This window comes from Vespula vulgaris, chromosome 2, assembly GCF_905475345.1.
Source record: "Vespula vulgaris chromosome 2, iyVesVulg1.1, whole genome shotgun sequence".
Classification (NCBI taxonomy): Eukaryota; Metazoa; Arthropoda; class Insecta; order Hymenoptera; family Vespidae; genus Vespula; species Vespula vulgaris.
Genome location: NC_066587.1, coordinates 10,780,722 through 10,800,057, shown reverse-complemented (window position 1 = coordinate 10,800,057; position 19,336 = coordinate 10,780,722). Strand labels below are relative to the sequence as shown.

Below are 19,336 nucleotides of genomic sequence, written 5' to 3'. Positions count from 1 at the left end.
GATTCGGCACTCTGATTGGTTTCACTCGTATTACTGACAAAGAAATGGATTGTTCGATTTTTTATTCACGATTGTTTTCATGTACGAGTAAAAAATGTAGAATGTTTTATCTGAACATTTCTTTACTTTAGGAATGTTCAGTAAATGTTTAACAACAATAAGATTTTTTTGCTGTGTCCTTGAGTTTTTTCAAATTATCCAAATAACGTGAATCTGCATATGAACCGATGACTGCTTTGGAATTATTTGGAAAACGATAAATTTTGATTAATTAAATATTTACTTTAAAAATAGCAATATTAGCATAAATGACTAACTAATCCTACTTTTTCTTTTTATCGATTTCACATCAAAATTTCAAATATATTAACATTTTTGCAATCAATAAGAAAATCAAAAAAACTAAAATAAAACTCCTATATGTATAAGAATATATCTATTATATATTAAATAGAACCAAACTGTAACCAATAAAAAATCGAAAAATAACAATTATAGAATCTATATAATACTGGTTCTAAAGAATATCCATAACGATTATAACATTTTTTCAACTCTCGAAACTGTCTTTAATCCCTGTTCAAAAGTAAGTTCAGACTGTCCGTTTCCTTTAGAGAGAAGCATCCTTTTGTTTTCTTTTTTTAAATTAGCTCGAATCTTAAGACATCATTATGATAGACACATATATACGCATCACATGGAAATAATCCTACCTTTATCCTATTTTTTTCCCGCAGACACCTCTCCGATCCCAAAATTCAAAAATACCGAAACCGGAAGTCCGACATTCATTCCAAACGGAGACGCAGCCCCAGGACCTCAACGATTTTCCTTGACTCAACACACGAACTATCATCCCTATAGGCGCTAATTATCGATGAGAAGTTGACAACATAAGAAACTTAGATCCTAGATAAAGATTCACGTAGAGAGGGTAGGGAAGAGAAAGAGAGAAAAGAGTTTCTTTCGATCACGTGCCCTTAATACTTATAAACGAAGGTAATAGAAATCTTATTAAAGATAATTTTCTTCTCTTATCTCTCTACGTTTTCGAGATATCGATCTATGAAATTTTGATTATACTTATATACTTACGAGTATAAGTTATTTTATAGAAACGACCTTCGAGTTCGACTAGCTTCTTGTAGCGTGATTATTAAGGAAGTTAAGTTATCGATATATATTTATATATATATGTATATATATATATATACATATATATACATATATATATGTATATATATATATACATCTATATACATACACACATATATACATAAAATACGTACATAAAACGAACGAATACGGCGAGGAAGACGACACGCGCGTCGACTATTTAAAATTAAGATTAACTAAGGAAATCCTGTTGTTTAGTCGTACGAATTTCTTTATTAAGATTTAACATTAAATCATACGATTTAACTTTTTAAGCATTTAGCTTTGTACGCTCGCCGATCGATGATGTGTGACTTTCGTCCGATTATTTCCGCCGATCCTCTCTCGATATATACATTTCGCTTGTTTTTTCTTTCATTTTTTCTCACATTTATTTTATTTTATTTATTGTTTTTTTTTCCTTTTTCTTTTTTACTTTTTTCGACGAATATTATACACAGCGTGTTAAACTTAGGATCATGATATTAAGAGAATCTAGATTTATTTTAAGAGAACGTTAACGATCAACGAAGTTTCCTAAACACTTCGTTTTTTGTATTTGATAAACTTGGTAAGAGATAAAAAAAATCGTATGGCAAGTGTTTGTTCAAAACTTCTACTCTATATTATTATAGTTTTTCACTCTCGCGAAATCCTAATCTCTGCATCACTCTATTGTTTTTAATCTACTATTTTCTCTTTCTTTTTTTTTTTTTTTAATTTTTTTTTGTTTTCGCTTTCTTTTTCAACAACGAACGTCAATGATAAAAGAAGAACGCTATTAACGAACATACATCTCCCAAAAATTCGTCCTCCACCTTCTTCGGTCCTTCTTGTTTTTAACTGAGCTTGTATTTAATATCTTTCCGATCGAATTAATTTCTACTCTCTAACATCCGATAAAAACGTTTCACAAGAATTAAAATTATTTTCGATTGAAATTACTTTTGCAAAAAAATGAATAATAGATCGAATTTGCTCTTTAATTTCTTCTCGTCCTTCTAATTTGGCTTCTAATTTTCTTAGAAGTAATCGGGAAACTTGCTTAATTTGAAAATTACATTATATTAAAAAACAATGAAAATAATTCGAAAGTAAAATACAAAAAATAAAATTAAAATTGAAGAGAGAGAAAGAGAGAGAGAGATAAACGGTAAAACGAGAAAAGAGAAAGAAAAAAACGGGCGAATTGTCGTGTCGATAGATGACAAAAATCTAGCACCTACGCACCAATGCTCAACCCTTACTCCCCAACCCAACATCCACTATCTTCTTCATAGCCCTTTTCATATCTTACCAGCTCACATCCATCTTCTTTTCCGCTTACGTCCTTGTCGCATCCTGGCACACAGTACTATGTTCTTTTGTGCGATTCTAACAGGCACCGGATACGGATCTTCGAGCCTAGCGAGTGTTCCTGCTGCACCAGGAACGAACGACAGCTACAGTGGGGGTGGACCCCAAAGGGGTTACTCAGGCACCTCGTCGAGCTTCAACAATTACCATCCCTACCGTCGCTAAGAAGGATAAGACAAATTATGCCTCGCTTTTGAAAAATAAGGATTTTCTTCTTTTCTTCTTCTTCTTCTTCTTCTGCTTCTACTACTTCCACTACACAACTACTACTACTACCACCAACATCAGAACTATTACTTCTGATATTATTATCACTGCTTCTACGCTTCTTATTTATTGAATGATCGACCGTCAGTAATAAGTGCATGCGCGCGCAAACACATTGTTTTTTGAAGGAAGTTCTTTTGAAATTTTTTGAAGAAGAAGACAAACTTCTATCTCCTATGATCATACCTCCCCGATGATTACAACTGGACATTATTTTTGTTTTATAGCCAGCGAAAAAGAAGACTTTTTTTAGCGATCTTTCATGCGTCCTACTTTTCTCCTTTTATTTCTTCTTTTTTTTCATTTCAAACAAATTTTTTTTCTTTTATTTCGTACTTCCAGTTGAAGATCCGATACATGCGGATTAAATAGCCTAGCAAAACTACACTATTATATTCTCGTAGTAGTATACGTCCTGTTCTTTCGAAGGAAGGATAGAAAAGGACAACGAAGTAATTATGAAAATTGCGATCCATGAATCTCTGAGGGTTAACGAGATGAGAGAGATAGACAGTGATATGGAAAAATCTATTCTTTTTCTTCCAATGAAGAAGATTCCTCGAGAATCGAAGAAGATATATTAGACAATTTTATAATAATGACAAAAGGACAAAAAACTACTCTTGATAGAAGGAGAGAAAAAGGAAAAGCACATGGAGAAGAAAAGCCCTGATAAAAGTGCGTAAGAAGTTCGACTCTGACGACACGAGTCTAATCACTACCTCTCTCCCACTCCTCCTCCCTCTTCATCTTCGATCTCTTTTCGCTTCCTTTTATAGATTATAAAAATGTCACATTTGTTAACGTATTCTTCTCTTGCGTGCGTGCGTGTTCTCCGGAAGTCATCTTTTTTGAATCATCAGGCAGTGAGAAAATGGAGAAAGACGATCGACTGATATTGATCGACGTTAAAAATCTAAGCTGTTCTAAGCTGATATGTGAGCAAGATGTTTATCAGATGTCCATCTTGGAACGATCCATGCGAGCACGAGGATTCCGATGAATGATTACCACTACATATTATATGTATATATATATATTATATATATACACACACATACACACACACATTTGGAAGGATTTAGTGAGGTCGGAGAAAGAAAGAAAAGTAAGGATCTCGAGTGATCGTCTAATATTAAGACTAGGATAAGTGTTTTACACCGATAATATGATAATAATGCGCGTGTAAATGTTTATGTGTGCGTGCGTGCGTGTTTGCGTGTATATCCACGGATACACGCAAGGATACATAGAAAGATATTTATAGAGTGAAAGATATGTAGAGATAAGTATATAATCAGAAGGATAACGACAATGCGAAAGGAAACGATTTTTTTCAATCTGGCGCGACATTTCTGCATTTGAATCTCTCTCTCTCTCTCTCTCTCTCTTTCTCCCCCCCTCTCCTTCTCTCTCCCCCCCTCTATCTCTCTATTTCACTTGTTCCTTTACTCTCTTCTTTTTCGAAAAGACAAATATTCTCGGCTGAAGTAGGGAAGATTCATCAGAATTTTTCTGCGTATTGAATTTTACGAAATCTGATTTCAAAAATACGCACACATTTCTTTCCTATCGCAAAACGTAACGTAACGTAGCGTAATGTAACGTAACGTAACGTAACGTAACGTGACAAGAGAAACAGAAAAATGAATGAAAAATATTTTCATTGTAGAACTATCATCCTCTTCCGATATCCACCCTAATTTTTTCCTTTGCTATTTTCTCTTTTTTTTTTTCTTCTGTTAAATGTCATGCATTTGCAAGAGAACATAAACGAACGAACCTAATCCTTTGTTTTTTCCATTTCTGCCGTAGGAAGTTTATTTCCTAGACGTCCTGTTCATTTTTCTGACTGGATGATGCGAGGCTTGTGGACTTGAGGTAAAAAAGAAAGAAAGAAAAATAAATAGGAAAAGGAAGAAAGGAACAGAGAGCGCGCAATAACTATGCTTCAGCAAATTTTCTGCAGAAATGTCGCGTTTCTCTTTACTTTCTCTCTCTCCCTCTCCCTCCCCCTTCCTCCCTTCCTCCCTCCTTCTCTCTTTCCCTCTAATTCTGTTAAAATTGATCATTTCCTCTTCCCCTATATTTCTTAATGCCTTAACTTGCTTTTTCCTTTCTTCATTTCCCTTTTTAATCTTCGCTTTCCATTTATCTTTATCTTCGTGCTATCATTCCGAAAGTGAAACGGAGTTCCTTCGTGTATTAGAATATAATTCAATGATTCTCATTGGCATATTTATACCCATAAGAGCAATAATCGACGACCGTTACGTTGAAAGGATTTGAAAAAGTTCAAAATATTCGTGTTGTGTCCTTCTCTAAAAATAAAAGAGAAAAGCAGGAAAAAAAATATGATTCGATAGAGTCAGTGATCATGATTTTTTTGATCGTTGATATATTGATATATGTGATCAATACGTATAGAAATATAATAATTTTTGTATGTTAAGATGTCTGTTCGTTAAAATTTTAAAAAATGAATCAAGGTTGAGATAGGATTATCAATAATACGTAAGAGATTACGATCACATATGTAAAACCGAAAAGAGTGTTTATGTCTTTGATATATTTATTACGATTTATTTCGAAACTTTATCGATTGATAAAAAATAAAAGAAAAAAGATATAAAGCAGCGAGAAAGAAGATAACAAACGAAAAAGAGTCACTAAACCGTGACCGATTGTTTGGTACGTACGTATATGTACAATGTACATATGTATGTATAATCTTTGGGGGAAATTGATTAAGAAAAATAGGAAAAAAAATCGTGACGTAAGGCCCTGTCGAATTTTTCATTGGGTCGTACCATTGTAAATATATAAGTATTACTCAATTGAAATTTTCTACAGCCAGCCTTCTTCTTCACCTTACGTCGCGATTTTTTTTATGTTTCAGAATCTATTTCCCTTTCCGTACATCGTCAACGTCGTCGTCATCGTCAACCGAGCATCAATAAATCTACGTTGTATTTGCAAGCAAAACTCGATCGTGTCTGATAACAAGAAATTTATAAATAAACGAACAAACAAATAACACACAAATATATGCGCGCACGCATCACACAGAGACGCGCGCGTAAATACCTTCCGTGTTAATAAATAATAATAATAATGACACCACCGACCTCATTGCACGTCATCGATGATATATATAATTATTATTATTACTACTACTAATTATTATTAATGCTAATACTTTATTATTAATATTATTATTATTATTATTATATTATTATTATCGTCATTAGTACTAATACTTTATTATTATTAATATTATTATTATTATTATTATTATTATTATTATTATTATTATTATTATTATTAATATTATTAATATTATCCAAAATATTTTGTTACAAATGATGCAAAAGAAAAAGCAAGGAGAGATTCGTTCTTCTGTAAAGTAATACAGGTAAATATATTCCACGCGATGAATATGAATAATAAACGTTCACATTTTAATAGAAATCACTTTCTTTTGTTCAATTTCTTTTTTCATTATCCTTTCTTTTTGAAACTTGTCCTTATTGACCTCGATTTAATTATATTATATCGATCATTCAGTCTGCACTTTATCTTCCGACGAAGTGACTTTACTGTAACGATTTTCCATAAATCATACAAGATAAATTTGCGATATAAATTTATAAAATCCAAACAAATGTATACTCAGGAAACTAAGAAGATTATTTGATGGTAAGTATCTTTATGTATTTCTGTTGGAAATTGTCTATGTTTCTAAAAAATGACACCAATCTTCATAATTGATGATATATACACAGATTGTGTGTGTGTGTGTGTGTGTGTGTGTGTGTGTGTGTGTGTGTGTGTGTCATATATACATTACTTTTGTTTAGTAAGTATTCCATTCTTAATTGATAAATTCGATGATAATCTTAACTTATCGTGCTAAAGATAAATCGAACGAGTCTCGTAAAACTTACAAGTAATAATGATCTATTATCGATATGTATGAATGATTATATATATATATACATACATATATATATATATATATATATATATATATATATATATAGATTATACAAAGACTATTCGAAGTACATTGAATACCTTTCAAAAAACTCTTCGTTTTTGGTGAATAATAAGTTTTGTAAAAAGTGCGACATTTTTTATCAATAACGAACGATATAAGAATGGACGTAACAACATTCGATCATTATATTAAAACAATCATAATAGTTCTTGAAGAAGAAGGATTTTCATACTATCAAGCATTCGTGACAACTCTGTTTGTTCGAATTCAATTTTGCGTCATTCTCCAGATTCGTCTGCTTTCGAATGGAATCTGAAAAAGATAAACAATAAGGCAATGTATCTTCTTTAATCAATTATGTGTGATTGTCTCTCTCTCAAAAAGAAATTTAACTTCTGTTACCAGCGACACTCTTCTTATCAACGGCTTGCAAAGCCTCGCACAATTCTTTGACCAATGGTGCTTCCGAATTTAATCCCGAGGCCCAAATCATCAGCATCCGAAATCCGTGCTCCTTGTAACTCGAGGGTCCTGCGATCGCAACTTTATCGTCTTTTTTGCATAACTGTTCTTAGTTTATCACAATATTTTTCAACTTTTTTTTTAACGCAGTCCGTGGATTATTTTCTAATTTATCTATATATTTATGTACTATAATATTTGATTTAAAGATATATTATGTAAAAAAAATATATAAATAATATATCTTTATACATAATATTATACAATATTATATAATTAATATATTTTTATATAGTTCTTATTTATTGCATTAGTATTTTAAATAAATGATCTATATTTATAATAAAATATGTGTAAATTTGATCTAATCCAGACACAATTCTGACACAATTATTTATACTGATCAAAATATTTATATATACTGACTATTTATTTTACAAAACATTTACCATTAATTGATAAAATGATGATCCAATTAATAAAAGTATTTTTATACATTATATATTATATAATAATGTAATATATAATAATAATATATAAAGATATATATGTACATATATATATATGTGTGTATGTACACTATGTATACTATATATACATGTATGTGTGTGTCACTATATTTATAATATCATAAAGATATAATATATCTCTAAATTAAATATCCAATAATTAATAAGATATATTTTCAAATAAAAGATTATCCATCTATTATTGTGCTAAGTAATCTTAGCAATCCACGGTCCACCGATTGCAAAATATTGTTTAAAAATGAAATAAACAACACGTTTCTTTCTAATAATTCTCTCCTCATCAAAAGTAAATAAGGAAATTTGTTTAATACCAGTATATTGATGTTCGATAGCCTTAATTTGTTCATAACTAAAAGCCCAATGTAGAGCCAATTTCTTCCAATCTTCTGGTCCCAACTGCTTATACGCCAGCTTCCATAAAACTGATCGAATTGGTTCAGTAAGTGCACTGTTACTACTACACACGCTTCCACCACGAGAACCTTCTCTCCAACGTCTTCGTGCTGGCGTTAATTCACGAACTTCCTTATCCGAATCTGAATTCTCCTAACAACAAACAAAGTAATTTATTTAAAATAAAAGAAAATATATAAATAAATTAGTGTAATTAGATAAAGAACTCACTGGTGTCGGGTAATCCAATCGTGCAGTTTTAATGATCATATCGACGATAGCTGTGAAACTACCCCTTGCTGCGATATAAAGCGGTGTTCGACCACTCTGAAAGATAATGACAACGAAGAAGATTAAAGAAAACAAAATGAAAAGAAAATTCTATATCGCAAGAGATCAATCGTTCTACCTGTTCTCTTTGCTCGATATTCGCACCTGACGCGAGCAACAACTCGCATATGTCAGTGTGTCCCATTTCAGCTGCAATGTGTATCGGTGATTGCATTCTCTATATATAAGTAAGATAAACGTTGAAATGAAAAATGCATACTAGAAGACGGATATATATGTATATACATGTTTTCAATGATATTCTTTTACGACCTACCAAGTTCAAGCAATTAAGGTCAACACCTTTGTTTATCAATATTTCCACTGTGTCCACTTCATTATTTTGGCACGCCAAATGTAATGCAGTATTTCCATTCTGTATATACGTATATAAAAGAAAAAAAAATTAATGTATATACACGTAATTGTTTATTTCGTTCGATATAAATATATTTTATATTTATACATTATGTATAAATTTATTTATATATATTTATATTTATTAGTAATAAATATATTTTATTATATTTATTAATATAATAAATATATATACATATATATTTATATATACATATTATATATATATGATTATATATATATATATATATATACACATATATATATCCCATTTAAAATGTTTCATTATCATTCAATTTTTCATATTCAATTATCTCTCAAACTATTTATTATAGAAAAAATGTTTCAATCAAAATTTATTTTGTTATGAGGATGATTTCCTGTGATGAGCATAAATTTTGTCTAGACGAATGTGTCTCCGGGACTTTATTGTGATTCTTATTTTTTAAATGGAATTATATATTTTTCCTTAATTAAAGCTTATTACATGACGAATTAATCGATCTAAATATATTTATCTTTCAATGTAAGATCATTTATTACCGTTCAAAATTTATTTTCATTGTACATCCAGAGATTGTTCCTTATCTCCTGTATTCAAAAAGATAATCCTGGATGTCAATACAATGATTTACTCTATCACTAAATGATAATTCTTTTAAAAGTTAATTTGTTGGCAGACATTCGATACGATTCTTCATATTATTAAAAGTAGTGAGTTCTTCCCAAAAAACTTGAGTCGTCGTAAAATAAATCGCTATCGAAAGGGAGAACTTGTTATACGAATTGTAATAATACTTTTTCAATTACAATATATATCTAACAGCAAATATCCTATATTTAAAAACAAGAATATCGATTGATCGCATCATTAATATGATTTCGATTTGTTTGGAGATCAAATCGGCGAAATACTTCACTAAACAAAATTTTATGAATATTCAACAAAGTTTTAAATAGCAATAAAAGATTTTGGATAACCTTAAAAGACCAACATATTATAAATGGATGAAATCGTCAGGAAACGGGTTACGCATCTAAGTGAAACACAATTCCATTAAAAAGAAAAACAAGAGTCATCTTGAAATTTCAGAGATACGTCCACCTAGATTTGTAATCGTTACAAGATGTCTCCCTCGAGACAAAATATGTTCTGCTTGAAGTATTTTTTTGAATAACGGATAATTCAGAAAATAATCGTGTAAAACTTTATATGCAACACTTTATATATGTTTTATTATATGCTTTATATATATTTGTTATATATATTTTATATATTTATAGCTATAAATATATAAAAAAATATTATGTTAAATAAATGTGATATTAACATATTTATTTAATAATTTATATAATAAGAATTTAGATATATAATAAATATAATAAATATTTATATATATATAGAGTTTCAATTATTAAATATTTATTATTAATAATGAATTTATTTAATATCTAAATTTTCATATATAGTTTATTTTTTGGCCTAAAAAAATGCATCATTTCGTATTAATAAATTTAGCACTCTATTTGTTCAATTAGTTATTTTATTTGTTTAAAATATTGATTTTCATTTCTCTTATCTTACCTTGCACTGTTTGTTCAAAATTGCACCATTTTGTATGAGTGAATCCAAGATACCCTTGCAACCGTGGCTCGCTGCTAGGTGAAGCGGAGTGAAACCCATCTGAGAAGTTTTATCATGATACCGAGTCTAATGTTTCTCTCCTCTCTTTCTCTCATTATCTTTTTCGATAAAGTCAAGAGATTGCAAGTAATTTTTATATATTAATGTATAGAGTAACGATTGATTAAGTATATTGATAGATAAAGTAACTATAAATTAAAATTAGAAATATTAAAGACAATAAAAATTACTAGAAACAAATTAATAAGAAAAACTGTAAATATTAATCAAACTGAATTTATGAAAAATTTTTTAAATTGAAGAAATTCAACATATAAGGCCATAATGTCATTTTTTCTTTTAATTCGTTCAATAAATTCTCTCTCTCTCTCTCTCTCTCTCACTCACTCACTCACTCCTTTCATTCTTCCTCTTTCTCTTTCTTTTCTTTTTTTTTCTTTTTTTGTCAAAGTAAAAAGTAAAAAATTGAAAATAAGAACGAATTAACGAGTTAACAATAAACATGAATCGATTGGACGTACAAGCTGAATTATTAACGAAATCAATTATTGATATACCTGATCGGTCAACTCGGTATTTGCCCCAGCTTTCAATAGAAGTTGAACCATTTCAATCTGCCTCATTCGTGTCGCTACATGAAGCGGTGTATTTCCTTCATTGTCCTGAGCGTTCACGTTCGCTCCTAAGCCAATCAAAGCCTCCACGGCTTCCAAATGTTCCTCCGAGCAAGCACAATGTATCGGTGTTTGTCCTATCTGAAAGATCGTTCGTTAAATAAAGATGATGAACGATCTTTAAAAAAATGTTTTAATTTATAAGAATCCATAAATAGAGTTACAAATTTGAAAAATATAAATCATCCTAATTTAATTTTTTAATTAAATTATTTATTTCAATTTATCATATCCAATTTATTATTTATTCTTGTTGTTGTTGTTATTTCTGTATTTCTTCTCAAACTTGTATTTAGTTAGGAATATGAAATCATACGAGCCGTAGTCAAGCGTATTTTCTCTGTGGCTGTTTGTTTATAGAATATATAGAAATTTTCTTGTGATTGTACAAGTATCCAGGATTATTGATTTTTGTAACTGTATTTACGTGTTTGAGCGTAGTTGTAGTGTGCGAATGTATTGATAAATATTATATAGTATAACTGTGTTTGACAATATGATCGGAATTATTTCAACTTTTTCTTGATGCCATAACTCTCTGATTTTCTCAATCAATTGAATCTATTTTTCTATTTTCGTCCCTGTTGTGTTATTTTCTTTCATTTATGGATTAATGTGGTCTATCGTGTCGGTATTATTTTGTCAGTAGTGATGCTTCTATTTCAGTATGTCTTATATTTATCGTATTTTAGTTCATTCTGCGATGTGCATTTGTATATGGATGTGTACTGTTGTATGAGTCGTGTCGGCCAACTCTTGATGGATGATTTTCGCTACGTTATCGTATCTTCTGATGTATTCTGTGTTCTTCATCATATTCGCCTGTGATATGATCTATTGTTTCTACTTGTTTGTATAGCTTACATTTGTTTATCCTTATATTGAGATCTTTGATAATATATCTATCATTATTATGATTATCGTTGTTGTTGTTGCTGTTACTGTAGTTGTTATTTTTAGGTATATTTTTTCAAATACCAAAAAGCCCAGATCTTTAAAGAATTTATGAGAACTAATTTAACACAAAGAAAGATTGTGAAACATTGCAATGGAAAGTATATTATTTTTATTAAAATGAAAATTAAAAAAATTAAAGGGCGCAACTCCCATGCGTTAGAAGTGAAACTTTTATCGTTATTTTTATAAATGAAAAATTTTTAATTTTTTTTAATGTGAATAAATTTTAGGATATTAGGATTAGGAAATGATAATTCAGTATATAAATTAAATAAACATAACGTAATCAAATTAAATATTTAAATCTTTATTCACATTAATCTCCATCAATTCATACTTTAAGGACGAAATTATGGACTTATGATAACTAAAATAAGATATAAATATTTTCAACTGTAAATTGTCTAAATAGCACTCAAATATTGTATCAATTATAGCGTGCGACCTGATAGGAGATTTTTTTCTATCAGTATTTAATTTTAAATTGAATTTTTCCTCTAAGAATGCGATCAGTGGTTGTACTTCTTCTGGACAAAAACTGATGTTGAAATCATCACTGAAAATCATTGATAATTTGTCCAAATTTCTTCTTAATAATTTTACATCCTCATTAGTGTATAACAGCAAGACTTCATAAATAAATGCAATGTTTTCATTGACGTTTTTGTTCGACGATATGTAAATGACGATCATGAGAATCGTTTATCCATTATCCAGTTGACATTGATCATGTAAAAAGATCACTAATCCCTGTAGAATGGACATCCATTGAATTAATTTGTTCTAAATTCAAATCCTTGTTATGAGTCATAACAATCGTCACATCATTTGCATTGTTGTAAATCGTTATCTCAATTCTCATATTTAAACGTTTAAATTGTACAACACAACCAATATTATGAATGTTTATCCCTATTTCATTCTTCAGTCATGTTTCTGATAATAGCAAGAAGTTACATTATCAGAGAGCATTGATAAGTTGCATCATTGATCGTTGCATCACTGTCTCGTTCATATCTACAGACTAAGTCCATAGACTTTAGGAATTAAATGAGCAAAGTGAAAGGCCTCTTTTGTCCATCATAAAATCGATTAAAACTGTCCAATGTTAATAATCAATTAAGATTCAGTTACAAAACTCATCTTGTAAACAAGCCATTGAATTCGGTTTTCGAATATGATGAAATTTTAGATTATCATCTTCTGTAACGATATAGTATCCATTGATGTGAGTATTTCGTGATAAAGTTACATACTCCACCTTGATTATCTTGCTGTATTCATAAATAACCTAACTGAAAATATCTCCTTGAGATTTGTGAATAGCGATGATTAAGGCAGATACTAGATGTTCGTCTTCCTAAAGGCACTGTTGTTCGACTCAAATCGTTTGCCTTGATGTAAACAGTACGAATACATTCGGTGCTCTTTTGTTATATCATATTAAAACTAACAAAATTTCACAATTTTCGACAAATACTTGTCAACACATTATACTGCAAAAGCGTTCAGTACATATACAGCTAGTACCGAGCGCACAAGTTTGTGACGTGTATGAAGTAGAGAGAGTAGGAACATTCCCCTCTCTTTTCACTTTCGATTTCTTAGGAAAAGCTTTTCACTTTTTGTTCCGCCCAAGTAAACTTACGCTACCGTGGTTAAAAAAGTTTCACTTTAATAAATCACTAGGCTATTGCGTTATAATATAGATTGGTCTGTCTGGGCTATTATTGATTTGACACAACGGACATCTGCCATATCCAGAATTTTAAAATCCACAACGAATTGGCAGATGATGATTCGTTATTCACTAAATAGACCCGCTTTGCAGATAGGCAACGTAGATGTGAGCAGCTAAAAGTGTACAGTCTGTTCAACGATACGAGTCAGTAAACAAATGCACGTAATGGGAACATGATCAGATCAGGAATATATTCACAACCTTTAAATATTGTAACATTTTTCGGACAAAAAGTTAAAGGAAGTCCTAAAAGGGATTTACGTGAATGCGTTCCTGAATTCAACAATTGACCAGCCAATAACTGGAGTCCCATGCATTTATCACGTGCTTAACACGCATTTTGTTTATGTCTCCTGTTTTATCTCGTTGAACAAATTATAGAGCTGTGCTGCAGTTTCACTGAGGCTACTTCCAGCCTTTATGATTTTAACATTTTCACCCTTCGAGCATATATGTACTCCACTTTAACCGGTCGGCTAAGGCAAGCCAGAGATAAGGATCTTTATAAGTCCTCAGAAGCACTTGGGTCCGTGATGTCGCCAATCACCAACTCGCCACAAGCTGCCCTGCGGTTATTATTATTATTATTACTGTTATTATAATAATTAAATTTTAATCCCAACAAATATCGATTAATTCTTGTAAATTAGAAATATCTTTCAAGAATTCCAACATTCAATTTTGGAAAGCTTGATTTTTCTGGAAAGCACTCAATTTTTCAAAGCTTGATAGTACTTGAAAGAATTCAAACTAGAAGATAGTAAAAACATTCTCAATTTTCTCGAAGTCTGTCGAACATCAACATACTGTTAATAAAACGTCAGAAACGATCAATACGTTGCTTAAAATTGATTATTCCGTGTTATTAAATGAATATGCTTGTATGTACGTTGAGTAATGATAAATTAAAGTCAAAATTGAATTATGCACGTAGATACACATATACATCCGCTGTAACATGCACTCGAGATGGAACTTGACTCATGGGAGATGAAAGTTATTTCCCGGCTAAGGATGTTCTGTGATCGACGTTCAAAAAAAGATCTACTTCTCTGGTAGTGGAATAGAATAATGGTTCAACCTGACCTACTTATAACCGACTAAAGCTAATCAAATAGATCAAAGGATACACGTTACATTACAATCTCGATACCTTGAAGAGAAACTTGCTTTGAGACTAACAAAGATTAAAAATGTTTCTAAATGAATTTCTACGAATTTTCTTGTCATTTTATTTTTTTCTGTAATTATAACACGGTTTTAACAAAAATATTTATAAATAAATCAATATCTGAATTTTCTTTTTTTTTGCTTTTTATAATAATAACATATTAAAAAATATATATATTTCTAAATAAATAAGTACTAATTTTCTTGTGTTTTTTCTTTTTATAATAATAACACGTTTCTGCAAAAAAACGTCTCTAAATGAATTAGAACAAATTTTCTTGTATTTTTCTCTTTCTATCCGAGTTTCTATGAAAATAACAATTTCCTTCCTAAATGATTATGAAATAAGAAAGTAAAAATATTCTTACCTTATCCGTTGCATTCAATTCTATTCGTGGAATGTTACATATCGCCGATATTACGCCAGGATGACCGGCGACAGCTGCATGATGTAGAGCAGTTGCACCAGTGTAATCCATTGCATCTCCGTTCAACGATTCCACGGCTTCCGCAAGATATTGCACGACATTGACGTTGTTGCCCCGAGCACCACACATTAGTAAAGTGTACTGTTTCTGTGACAAACACAGACAGAAAGAAAAAAAACGACTTTCTTTCTCCTATTTTTGTCGAACGAAAAGTAATAATAATACAAAACAAAAACATAAACATACAGTCGTGAGAGAATAAAATGAATACAAATACAATTAAATAATATAACAAATAACATAAAAATTGATCGATTAGAAAATACAGTTAAATATAAATATAAAATACAATGAAATAACATGACAAATAATTAATAATTGATCGCTCATAAAATACAAATAAAAAATTCAATTAAATAATATGACTAATAATTAAGAATTAATCAAATTATTCATCGTTATTGGCTACCTTGTTAATTGCAGAAACATTAGCACCAGCATTGATCAAAACTTTCACAGCATCCTGGTGTCCGTACCATGCAGCCATATGCAATGGGCGCATACCATACTGAAAGAAGCAGTATTTAAATTTCTATAACATTCAAGTTATGAGGGAGATCGTATAACTCCAGGTGTCATGAAATTTTCCAGCTGTATTTCGCACGCTTCTGAAAGTACCGTTCATTGTTCTGGAGTCATAACCACTTTCAGTCGTACTACGTATGAATAAATTAGTACGTCTTTTGACTTCGAAGTTTAATACGGAAACCGATATAAACGCGAAACTATGTTAGACACAATTATACTGTTCTCATTTTAATGTTCTAATCAATTTTATACGATAGAGAACATTCTTGTAAAATTGATGACACGTGATTATCAATTTATACACATAATACGAATGTTAATCTACCTTATCTTTCGCTTCAATGTCACATTTCGCTTGAATCAGCATCTCGATGATTTCCGTGTTCCCTCTCGAAGCCGCCCAATGAATAGGCGCACGACCATACTACAAATTTATCGTTAAGAAACTCGTTTGTTTATTTTAATCTATTCAGTTTGCAAACGTTTTTAATGTTAATGTTATATTTCAATGTCTTACGTTATTTCTTGAATCAACGTCGACATCTTCCTTCAGCACCTTTGCGACTGATTCCGCTTCGTTTTTTATCACGGCCTCGTGCAATAGAAGATCGTTTTTGAGTACTTGTTGATTAGATTAAAAAGAGAACAAGAAAGTCATTGAAAAGAAAAGAAAAGAAGATTGCTCTTTTATTTAATTCTCTTTCCGATAACTTACTTCGCGCCATTTTCTCATTCAAAACTTCATTCTCAATCGCCTCGCTAATGTTTAAAGGCGTGGGAATTTTTCCCTTCGATGCTTCTTCTTTGTCCATCATTTCCTTCGTTTCTCTCGTTATTTCTTTTCTTATTTTCTTCCTCGCGTCGGTCTCGATAAAATAATTAGGCGGACGTAAAAGTATTCTAAGTCGTTACACGAAAAGAAATTGAATCATGACGATCAAAATTTCCAAAGAGAACTATATATACATACATACATATGTATGAATGAAAAGTGTGTTTTAAAAAATGGTAAAAGTTCATTTTTTCGAGATATGTCAAAAAGCTTCTGCATATTTCAATTTATTTGAAAATATTTATAAATATGCATACATGATGCAGCGACTACTACTCGCATCATTTCCAAAATATATATACAGGGTATAGTATTTAAATAAAATTTAATAAATAAAATATATCTCTAAAGAGAACTAAAAATGTAAGTTTTTCTATCACTTAACTTTTCTAAAAATATTATCGTACAGAACTATAAGTGAAATCAAACATGAAGGTGTTTCTATTTAATGTTTCATCCTTTGTATCTGTGTGTGCGTGCGTGTCTGTGGTGGCTACACACACACACACACACCACACACACACACAGACATAATATATATCATGTGAAAGAACGGTCTCGTACCACTGAGATAGAATTACTTAATGAATGGAGAAGAACGAATGAATCGCAAGAGAAACACTGTCATAAATCGTTTTGAATTTGTGGTAGTAGGAAAAGACAGGGGGAGTGACTGGGCAGAAAGGAAAGGTAAATCGTAGAGAACGCGTTACGATGCCTAGCACGATGTGATGGAAAGATGACGAAACTTCTCGACACGTTCGAAACTGGAATGCGAAGGAGAAAAAATTGCTTCTACGAAATATCTTGACCTAATTGTAGATATCAATAAGTTATTTTCCATAACATGCATCAAAATAAACGATTTCGAATTTTAATGTTTTTTATTTTTTTATTTAAAAGAAAATAAAATATATATGTATTTTTAGTTAAATTTGTTAAACGGAAGTTGAGAATCGATAGACGATCAAAGAATTTTTTAAATGTAGAGAAATTAGAAATGACATCATTCGTGATAGAAATATCTGAATTTACGTTGAAACGTCATGACAGAGATTTTCTCTGTATCGGAAACTCGTAATATTACAAAAATTGGCCGGGAGCAATATTTTTCCTTTGCCGTTGAAATAACTTTCTTTCTCTCTCTCTCTCTCTCTCTCTCTCTCTCTCCCTCTCTCTCTCTTTCTCTTTCTTTCTCTCTATCTCCGTCTCTTTCCCTCTCTCCCTCTCTCTATCTATCTCTTTCTCTCTCCCTCTCTCTCCCTCTCTCTCTCTCTCTCTTTCTCTCTGAAATCCGAGGTAAACGCGCTTTTCAACAACGTGTAAGGAAAAAATTTTTCCTTTCTCTACATCTTTCCGTAGCGATGTAACGACGTACAGTGAAAGCACTCCAATATATACAGTGTATATGTACCCACCCACCCAGAATTGTACACATACTCGCACACAACATACATTATTTCTACTCGTGCTATATACACGAAGCTTTACAGTGCTTATTTACGGTTCAGAAGAAGTGAACAAGGAAAAGAAAAAAGAGTAGAAGAAAAAGAATGAAAATTAAGAAATGAAAGAGAGACTTAGATAACGTCGAATGTAAAAGAGAAAATATAAACAAAACAAACGAATATTTTACTCGGATGAGAATTTTATTTTTGTCGAAAATGAAAAAAAATGAAGATCTTTAATCGCTTTGGTAAGCTGAACAAATGGCTGTACAGAAACAAAGAGAAGGAAAGAGAGAGAGAGAGTGTGTGTACGTACGCGCGCGTGCGTGTGTGTGTGATTCGTGCGTCGTACGTACGTGCGTGAGTGTGTGTGTATGTGTGTGTACATATGTTGTTCGTGTGTGTGTGTGTGTATGATATTTATACAGCAGAGAAGGAATTAATTAGGTTTTATATTCAAAACGAACGAACCTTTTCGTGTGTCCTCGACTTCAAGAACATTAGAACTCTCTTCGTGAATGTTACACGCCCTTTTTCGTATCTGTTTCGTCTTTTTTTTGTATTATCTCGACTCGATATGATATAATGATTAATCATCTTACAAGATCTCTTCAAAAAATTCAGGAGAACCTTTTCGACGATAGTTTTTTCTTGGAATATCGACGAATGTATTTCAAAATGTTAATGATTAATCAACCGCAGAAAAAGAACAAGGACGACAAACAACACCAGAAACGAACGTTACGTTGACGTTTTATTTTTAGACACGTCATGATGCACGCGAACGTCGACATTCACGTTACGAAGGGCAACATGCTACTGGTCAAATCAACCCCATTTCACCCCCGAGCCAGTCGCATTGTCAGGTCGACGGCAGCGCTGCCACGTGGTATTCTCGCCCACTATTTCGAGGGCAAATTTACTAGAGAAAAATGACCTTTTTTATGGTCTTGACTTCAATTTTAACGATCCTATCAAGCTCGTAACTAAGTTCGTTCATTTT

At 31.1% G+C, this 19,336-nt stretch overlaps 2 protein-coding genes across 15 annotated transcripts in view; one reads left to right on the top strand and one right to left on the bottom strand.

Annotated features, from left to right (window-relative positions):
- LOC127073024 (heterogeneous nuclear ribonucleoprotein 27C-like) overlaps positions 1 to 19,336 on the top strand; it is a 48,631-nt gene that overhangs the window by 28,408 nt on the left and 887 nt on the right. For 2 of the 10 annotated variants that reach the window (XR_007785650.1, XR_007785647.1), the window contains 2 exons: positions 2,537 to 3,886; positions 4,594 to 6,249. The exons of 1 other annotated variant lie outside the window; for it this stretch is intronic. Coding sequence is in view for 5 of the 9 variants with exons in the window: in XM_051014001.1 (XP_050869958.1) it covers positions 738 to 871 (134 nt within the window). In the remaining 4 variants the exon portion in view is untranslated. Of the gene's footprint in view, positions 1 to 737; positions 1,431 to 2,536; positions 3,887 to 4,593; positions 6,250 to 14,801; positions 14,974 to 19,336 lie in introns of those variants that run through there. 7 more of the 10 variants (XR_007785648.1, XR_007785649.1, XM_051014004.1 and 4 more) reach the window with 7 other exon arrangements.
- LOC127073023 (ankyrin repeat and death domain-containing protein 1A-like) lies at positions 6,468 to 19,222 on the bottom strand. Of its 5 annotated transcripts, none has more exons than XM_051013995.1 (14): positions 18,805 to 19,222; positions 16,769 to 16,953; positions 16,571 to 16,674; positions 16,379 to 16,477; positions 15,935 to 16,033; positions 15,406 to 15,657; positions 11,053 to 11,250; positions 10,436 to 10,534; positions 8,771 to 8,869; positions 8,573 to 8,671; positions 8,395 to 8,490; positions 8,082 to 8,316; positions 7,181 to 7,321; positions 6,468 to 7,090 (listed from the first exon to the last, which is right to left on the bottom strand). In XM_051013995.1, the coding sequence occupies exons 2-14, from the start codon at positions 16,866 to 16,868 to the stop codon at positions 7,005 to 7,007; spliced, it is 1,707 nt and encodes a 568-aa protein (XP_050869952.1). In that variant the 5' UTR covers positions 16,869 to 16,953; positions 18,805 to 19,222; the 3' UTR covers positions 6,468 to 7,004. The 5 variants fall into 5 exon arrangements, with proteins under 5 accessions (XP_050869952.1, XP_050869955.1, XP_050869954.1 ...); XM_051013998.1 differs by having other exon boundaries at positions 15,406 to 15,606; positions 18,805 to 19,216; XM_051013997.1 differs by having other exon boundaries at positions 15,406 to 15,612; positions 18,805 to 19,200.

What these genes read in the sequence shown, in the direction of transcription:
- LOC127073023 (XM_051013995.1), bottom strand. Translation starts at nt 16,868, where the DNA reads ATGATGGACAAAGAAGAAGCATCGAAGGGAAAAATTCCCACGCCTTTA. An exon ending in TTTTGAACAAACAGTGCAAG is followed by an intron (nt 8,870 to 10,435) that starts GTAAGATAAGAG and finishes ACGTATATACAG; the next exon opens with AATGGAAATACTGCATTACA. An exon ending in TGATAAGAAGAGTGTCGCTG is followed by an intron (nt 7,091 to 7,180) that starts GTAACAGAAGTT and finishes TATCTTTTTCAG; the next exon opens with ATTCCATTCGAAAGCAGACG.